At 32.1% G+C, this 9193-nt stretch overlaps 1 protein-coding gene across 14 annotated transcripts in view; it reads right to left on the bottom strand.

Annotated features, from left to right (window-relative positions):
* LOC135207246 (1-phosphatidylinositol 4,5-bisphosphate phosphodiesterase-like) overlaps positions 1-9193 on the bottom strand; it is a 712917-nt gene that overhangs the window by 146373 nt on the left and 557351 nt on the right. For all 14 annotated transcript variants that reach the window (XR_010312938.1, XM_064238892.1, XM_064238890.1 and 11 more), the window contains 2 exons: positions 4602-4688; positions 911-970 (listed from right to left, as the gene is read on the bottom strand). Coding sequence is in view for 13 of the 14 variants with exons in the window: in XM_064238892.1 (XP_064094962.1) it covers positions 911-970; positions 4602-4688 (147 nt within the window). In the remaining variant the exon portion in view is untranslated. The remainder of the gene's footprint in view (positions 1-910; positions 971-4601; positions 4689-9193) is intronic.

The raw sequence follows: 9193 nt of genomic DNA on the forward strand, positions 1-9193 counted from the left end.
ATATAGATATATAACTATATATTATTATATATTATAATATAGATAATATATAGATATTATATATATATGTTATATATATATATATATATATATATATATTATCTATATATATACTATTATATAGTAATATATATATTATATATATATTATAGATTATATATATATATTATATTATTAATTACTATATATATATATATATTCTCTATGATATTATAATATATATTAATTATAATGATGAATATATATATATTTGTAGTATGTTGTATATATAATATATATATATATATATAATACATATATATTATAATTAGCCTATAATGTATATATATTATATTAATATATGATATATATGGAGAGATCTTATTATAGATATATATATTTATTATATATAATATATATATATCTGGAGATAGAGCGAAATATAGATATATAGAGATATATAGAGTATATATATATATATAGAGCTAGAGATATAATATATATATATAATATAGATATAGATATATTATAGATCTATGATGATAGGTATGTAGAGGTAGAGAGAATATATATATATATATATATATATATATACATATATAATATATATATAGCCTACTAGTAATCTAGATATTATATATAGATTAATATATATATAATATATATACATCTATCTTTAAGGCAAGCATACATGTGATTGTCCTAAGCATAACTACCACTTCACATAATCAAGTTTTTGTATGAAAAGTTATGACTTAGAATGAAAATTACGTAACGTTAAAATGGATATTCTTTACTATGTGACAACACCTTCGATTTCAACGAGAATGGCTAGCATATAAATAATTATATGTAAATAATTTTAATTTCCAATTATAAGATTAATGTCTTATTTTTCTTAAGATTAATATTTAATTCATCTAAGTCTTACCCTCGGTAATGTTGCTCTTCGAATATCAGACACTTGTGATAATTCCGCCACGTTTCCTTCCTGAAAAAATAAAATGAATATTCACATTTGGGTTATTATAAACATTATGTTACAATAACTAACTCCAAGAATTCGGTGGCTGCACATTGTTTTAATATTACATAATCTTTATGCAATACAGTACTGAGGAGTAAAGAATAAACTATAAAAAATACAAACGAAAACAAATAAGTTAATAACAAAGCAAATTCAATAAGATAAATAACAAGAGACTATAAAACTGGAAATTGAATGAAGTTTATCACAAGAACCAAGGTTCTTGGAGAACTTTTTACACAGATATTTAAACTTCAGACTACAGGGGAGTTTAAGAAACTGGTCAGCAATCGGCGAAGGTAGAGCTACCCCTAAACATTTTTGCCTAATGAGAGTAATGTTACCAGATCTTTAACAAGCACAAAATAAACCATTCTTGGAAACATACCTAATAAGAAAATAGCAGATTTCTTAGGAGCTACGTAATCAGAATTTTTCATAAAAATGAAAATTGTATTTCTATCCACACTTCCAGAATTTCAAGTTGAAGTAAATATTCATAACTGTACAGGGACATAAAACTAACTAATGAAGAATAGGAATTACAGATATTTCAGGTTTGCTTTTTCATTTACAACCCCCACCCCCCAAGCGAAGGAAAAGGGTCATTTGATACATGCATAGGAGAATATAAATGCTCACACACACACACACACACACACAAACACCCTTGTTTTATATAGATAAGGTAGTGCCAGATGGTTTTAATAAGTTCCTATTGTGGCCGGACAGATGACCGATGGACATTGGCCTGACCGACGAATATTTCAACAAATAGACTTTTCACCAGCGTATATTTCACCTAACAGATATCTGACCGGATGGACATCTTACCAAATAACCGATATCCCCTCCTGATTCTACCAATTCAGTTGTCAACTCCCAATCCGAATGCTCTTTTCTGAGTTTCTTGGCTAGTTTGATGCGACATGGATTGGTGTTATGCAGCGCGGAAAACTGTACGGACCAAAATTTGAATTCTGAATGTGGAACACATTAGAAAGAGCCACATTAGGCCTTCCACGGACAGCAAACTCTCTTTGAACAGAGAAAAGCAATCAATCACCAATCCACTGTTTGCCATCTAGTATCAAAAATGTAGAAAAGAACAATCAGATCGGGAGTTGACAAGTGAGCTGGTAGAATCAGGAGGGGAACTGAGAAAATCGAAGAGGAAATACCAGATATTAAACACAAGATTGAAGTCTATCCTTGAGAAAATATAAGTATCTTAGTATGAATTTCTTTGAATATTTAAGAACATGAAATTTTATAGTGAAATTTTTTAAATGCAATTATTTTATAGTTGATATATGCATTAGTTTATAATAAACTATAACATTAAAAATAAAAAATAAAAAAATAAAATTAAAAGACAATATGTCCATTCGGCCAGATATCCGATATTTGGTGAAATGTATGTTCAGTGAATGCCCGTCACTGAAATGTCCGTTCGTTGAAATATGCGTCGATGAAATTTCCCTAGGTTGAAGGTCTGTCAGTGAAATATCTGTAAGCTAAAAGCCTGTCAGTGAAATATCTCTCGATGAAATTGCTATCGGCCAAATGTCTGTCGGTGAAAGGTCTGTCATCCAAAAGTGAATCGATGAAATTCTTATCAGGCAAACGTCCATCAGTAAAATGTCTGTCAGCCGAATGTCCGTAGATGAAATTTCTAGCAGCCAAATGTCCATCTTTGAGAGATCTGTCATCCAAGTGTCCGTCAATGAAATTCCTATCAACCGAATATCTGTCAGTGAAATATCTGTCAGCCAAATGTCTGTTGATGAAATTTTATCTGCCAAATGTCTGTCGGTGAAATGTCTGTCAGCCAAATGTCCGTCAATAAAATTTCTATTTGCCAAATGTCCTTCAGTGAAAGGTCTTTGAGCCAAATGTCGATTGTGCAATTTCTATCAATCAAGTGTCCACTGGTGAAATGTCTGTTGCCAAAAGTCTGTCAATGAAATTTCTATCGGCCAGATGTCAGTTTGTGAAATGGCTGTTGGCAAAAAGTTCATTGGTGATATATCTGTCAGCCAAATGTCTGTCGATATCAAAATGTCCGTTGGTGAAGTGTCTGTCAGCCAAATGTCGTCTATGAAATTTTTGCCAAATGACCATTGGTGAAATGTGTGTCAGCCAAATATCAGTCGATTAAATTTCTGTCAGACAAAATTTGGCATGTCTGTGAAATGTCTGTTACCAGTGGTCGATAGAAATCAACAAAATTTCTATCGACAAAATATCTGTCAGTGAAATGTCTGTCAGCCAAATATCCTTCGATGAAATTTCTTTCGGCCAAACAACCATCAGTGAAATGTCTGTCAGGCAAATGTCTGTCAATGAAAATTTTATTGCCCAAATGTCCGTTGATGAAACGTGTGTCAGCCAAATGTCCATCGATGAAATTTATATTAGCCAGATGTCCATAAATGAAATGTCTGTCTGCCAAATGTCTGTCCATGAAGTGTCTGTCTGCAAAATGTCCATCGTTAAATTTCTTTTTGCCAAATGTCCTTCAGTGAAGTGTTCTGTCTGCCAAATGTTCGTCAGTGAAATGTCTTTTGGCCAAATTTCTATTCAGGAAATGTCTGTTAGCCAAATGTCCATTGACGAAATACCTATATGCCAAATGTCTGTTGGCCAAATGTCTGTCAACTAAATGTCTGTTGGCCAAATGTCTGTCAACTAAATGTCTGTTATTGAAATGTCCGACGGCCAAATGTCTGCCGGCATTATGTCTGTCAGTGAAAAGTCTGTCACCCAAATGTCTGTCGGTGAAATGTCTGTTTGACAAATGTTTGTCAGCCAAATGTCCGTGGTTGAAATGTTTGTCAACCAAATGTCTGATGGTGAAAAGCATTCCCGTTTCCGTGAGAATGGCCCCAAGGTCTTGAGAAAGGGCAGAGTTGATTATGTGGAGATTCTAGGAAGTGTTGAAAAGATTTTCCACTCCGAGGAATAACTACATCAAGGATCCACGCAAATTTTTCAGCCTTCTGTGAAATAAAACTATTGATGGTTTTGTCCGTCCGTCCGCAATTTTTCTGTCCGCCCTCAGATCTTAAAAACTACTCCGGCTAGAGGACTGCAAATTAGTATGTTGATCATCCACTTTCCAATCATCAAATTGCAGCCCTCTAGCCTCAGTAGTTTTTATTTTATTTGATTTAAGGTTAACGTTAGCCATGGCTCGTGCGTCTAGTGGAACTAGCCGCCGACGTATCTCAACTTGACTGCATCTGGAGAGCAACAGAGCACTGCCTGGTTGTGACTGAGAGTTTCATACTGCAGCACATCAAGATTTTCATATAGCATTATACACTGTACAGAAAACTCGATTGCGCCAAAGAAACTTCAGGGTTTTTTTTTACCGTTTTTTTTCTCCCCTTTTATGGGGGGAAATTCAACCACAAATGTTCCTTTAAAAATAATAAAAGTTGTAGATAAAAAATGATAGGTCAGTATAAACATAGGATTTCTTAGATAACCGAATAGCTTCATGAAGTCTCCAATTTGGCAGAAACTTCGGCTTTGCATGTCTTAAACTAAAATACAGTCAGCGTGAGAAACGAATAATATCTCTACTTACTCTCCCTTCACTCTTCCAATAGACGAAGAACCCGAATTCATCGACTTTGAAGGTGCAGTTAGGCTCATAGTCGACGTTTTCTTTATCCTGCGGAAAGGAAGGAGTTTGTCATGAAAAGGGCCGAGTAGAACATATTCAAGTATGAAGGTATGTAGGACAAAATGAGAAGATCTTAGCATCTGCCAAAAGTTTATTTTATTAACATTCAATATCTGATGAAATATTTTTTTAAAATTAAGGAACAATATCACAAAACTGTTACTAGAAGGTTTTCGGGCTAATTCTTAACTCAAATCTAAATGTAAAAACTCTAAACAACATACATGAGCGCGAACGCTTACAGAATGGCAGACTTCACTGATTCATATTTTGGATTCCTAAATTTCTAGTATATTTCGTCATTTTAAAGAAGTGATAATATACGAGTATTGTGCATGTAAAAATAATATATATTAGTTTCAGATAAGCTTTATAAGCCAACAGCAAGATATAAAACGGTGTTACAAATGGAAAATTTCTTGCAATGTGTATCCATATACGAAGATTACTGCTATCCACAATAAGTAAAACCAGTACTGTTCATATGCATGAAATTATTAACAAATATAACTTAGATTTTTCATTTGTTTATATTAACAAATAACGGGTACTTGTAAACCTTTATGATTCAACCAAACAGTATAAAACCTTGAAAGTCCGTATCAGTGGAAACCGACTTTGAGCGTGTCATTCACAAGGATATACAAATTCAAAAATTCTACAATTACCTACAAATTGTATTTTTTCTAAAAGTAAAAATAACCTACTGTGCATTTCAGGGCCGTGTCTAATTGATTTTCGTTGATAAAACCTCGCCAAAACATTGGATATGAATCGTATTTTGGAAGTAGCTATTTGAAGCCACAGCCTAATTATTGGCAAAAATATGCAGTGATGTCTTATTTTGATAATTAAGGCCCTTATCAGAGTAAATCAAAGAAATTTAAAGGGAAAATTGGCTATATCTAGCAGGCTCGTACATAGAGGCTAATATAACGTCATTACTAAAGACCGTCCCATTCAATGATACTGTAGTGACGTACCTTACTAGATACCCCGCCGATATACTTTATGAATGAAGACTCAGATGTTGGTAGTAGTAGTAACAGTAGCATATGGAATTCTTATATTGCTTCACACATTCAAACTCCCAAGTAGAGTACAATTAGGGAATGGGCATTAAATGAGAATATTAATTTTGTAATACAGTTCCATGGTTCAGTCCACGTTTCTGTTGATTTGAAATATGCACCCTCGAGTTTCAAGGATACGTAAAGTATCGTTCTGATACTTAGGGTCTATGTGGATAAAGACCAGTATTTAGCCAATGAATAAAAATACATTATTTAACATACTTTGTTTTTCCTATGCACACGGCCACATAAAGTATCGATAAAGATATTATCAATCATAATGATAAAAATTACATTAATATTCATTAGTTATTATCATTCACTATTCTTGTTATTAATATTATAATCAACATCATTATTGTTATTATTCATTCTTCGACATCAGGGAGGAGGATGATAGAGCATACATCAATGCATATGCTGTATACATACATATATAGACAGATATGGTACATACATAAATGAACATACACACAATACATAAATGAAATTTATAATATATATATATATATATATATATATATATATATATATATATATATATATATATATATATATATATATATATACGGGTGTGTGTGTGTGTGTGTAAAATGAGGTCAGTAGAATAAGCAAGTTGTTAAAATTGGTCGTTGCAGCTAATCAGTGAGATAGTTTATTAGTCAGGCAAATTCGGTCATTGTTTATTCTTGGTCTGAAAAGTTAGAAACCCTTGATATAAACAAAATATTTGTATATCTCTCTTTTTCATACTCATCATTCTGGTATAATTCCTACAAAGGTCACCATTGTCCTCTTGTCTAAATCGTTTGGTGTTTGTGTATTATCTTATTAACCACTTACCCGTTAATAATTAGCATATGACGCATAGGTTTCTTTCTTTGTTGTATGCTGCAAAAAACACGCAACACGAAAGCAGTCCTGAAGCAACGAGGACAATTTGCTAGGCTTGCCATAGGTGAAGTAGCAGTCACGTATAACCTGGTTTTGACCAAAGACGTTCTGCTCCCCTCGCCCTGTTGTCGTCGGTGTTTACTATTATGCAAGGTTACCAGGTATGTACATACATTGGAGGAAAATATCGTACCAACCACCCCTAAATGATTGTATTTTCGTTCCAATATGATTGTACTTCACCAATTCCAAAAGTCTTGTATAACTGATAGCCAAAAGGTAAATAGGAATTGCGGTGCAACTACTACCTATGTATTCCTATAGTCAACATAAAACTGTACAATGAAAATAGTGATACTGCCATATGTATATATACCAAATTGCCTGGCTATAATGTTGTCATATGTATATATACCAAATTCCCTGGCTATAATGTTGTCATATGTATATATATACCAAATTCCCTGGCTATAATGTTGTCATATGTATATATACCAAATTCCCTGGCTATTTTGTTGTCATAAGTATATATACTAAATTCCCTGGCTTATAATGTTGTCATTCATTACCATGGTATCACCAATGTAAAACGTAATATTATCGTCATTTTCAATAGTGATTTGCCTAGCCTTCCTTTAATGCTTATTCTAAAAGAGGGTTAAATATTTGTGATTTACACTACTGGGAACCCTGCTATTATGTCTGATGTCATAATTTACATCATAACTGGCCTCTCTCTGGGTACTTACTACATTTAGCTAAATTCCCCTTAAATTTCTTTGATTTACTCTGATAAGTGCCTTAATTATACACATTAGACATCATTGCATATTTTGGCAATTAGGCCATGGCTTCAAGTAGCTATTTCAAAAATACGATCTATATCCGATACTTTGGTAAGATTTTATCGACGAAAATCGATTAGACACGGCCCTGAAAGGCACAGTAGTATTCTTTTATTCTTTCTGTAATTTTATAACTAATTCCGTTATCATCGTCTTCCTAACTACCGATATCCCTAAACTAGTGGTCGGCTGCCTTTGTGCGTCTTCAACTATTTCTATGGAAAGCATCTTCCTTTGCTAAACCCCATATATATATATATATATATATAATCTATATATAATATATTATATATATATATATATAGTATAGATATATAGATATAATATATAAAAAATATATATGCTATAGATATATATATATAGATATATATATCTATATATATATATATATATATATTATATATAATCTATATATAATAATATATGATATAGATATATATAATATGTATATGTATATGTATATATTATATATATATATATATATATATATTTATATATATATATATAGATTATAATAGATATTATATGTAATATATATATATATAGGATATGTATATATATCTAATATGTCATAGTATAGATCTATAGATATATATATATAGATATATATATCATATAGTATATATATATATATATATATATATATCTATATATATATCTATAGTATATATATATATATATATATATATATATATATATATATATCTATATATCTATATATATATATAATAGATATATATATATATAAGATATATATATATATATATATATAATACTATATATATTATATATATATATATATATATATAATATATATATATATATAACTCAATTCCTGTCTGTTTGTTTGTTCGCTATGCACGCCCAGACTATGAAAGCTAGGGCTACCAAAATTTTACCATAAACCCCCAGGAAGGTTTTACCCAAATTCCGACATTCGAGGGCCATTTCCAAGGGTGTCGTAACCCCTCCTTCGTACCCCTCATTTTTTACAACTTTCGAAGTTGACAGCTAGGGCTACCAAATTTTGACCATAGACTCCCCTCCCCCGGGAAGGTTTTAGTCAAAATCCGAAATTCGAGGGCTGTTTCGAAGGTGGTCATAACCACTCTTTTTATACCCCCTCATTATTTACAACTTTCGGAGTTGACAGCTAGGGCTACCAAATTTTACCATAAACTCCCCTTCCCACAAGAAGGTTTTAGTCAAATTCCGAAGTTCGAGTGCCGTTTCTAAGGGGGCCATAACCACCCTTTCACACTCCATCATTTTTTACGACTTTCGTAAATAGAAGTGTTTCTATAGGTACAAACAAGCTTCGCACAATAAGGGGGCCATAAGACACCCTCAGTAGTAAGGGGAGAACCCCCCTTGGGAATGGGGGCCATAAGGCACCCTCAATAGTAAGAGGGGCCATGTGATATATAATAATAAAAAAAAACGTGCATCTGAGAACCCGTCCTCCATTTGTCTCCTCATCTAGATAGTTATTTCACAAACATTTTTGTTCGATTCAACTGGTCTTGTGAAAAAACGTCTTAGCATTTGGGATTTCATAATGAAGAGATTTAGAGCAAAGAATAGGATGACAACCATTTAGGCTACAATAATTCTGATTGGTCGAGTCGTATGAACAAACATTTCAGTTTTTCATGCCGCTCTTCAGGTCGAATAGAAAAAT

This window comes from Macrobrachium nipponense, chromosome 32 (assembly GCF_015104395.2).
Source record: "Macrobrachium nipponense isolate FS-2020 chromosome 32, ASM1510439v2, whole genome shotgun sequence".
NCBI lineage: Eukaryota > Metazoa > Arthropoda > Malacostraca > Decapoda > Palaemonidae > Macrobrachium > Macrobrachium nipponense.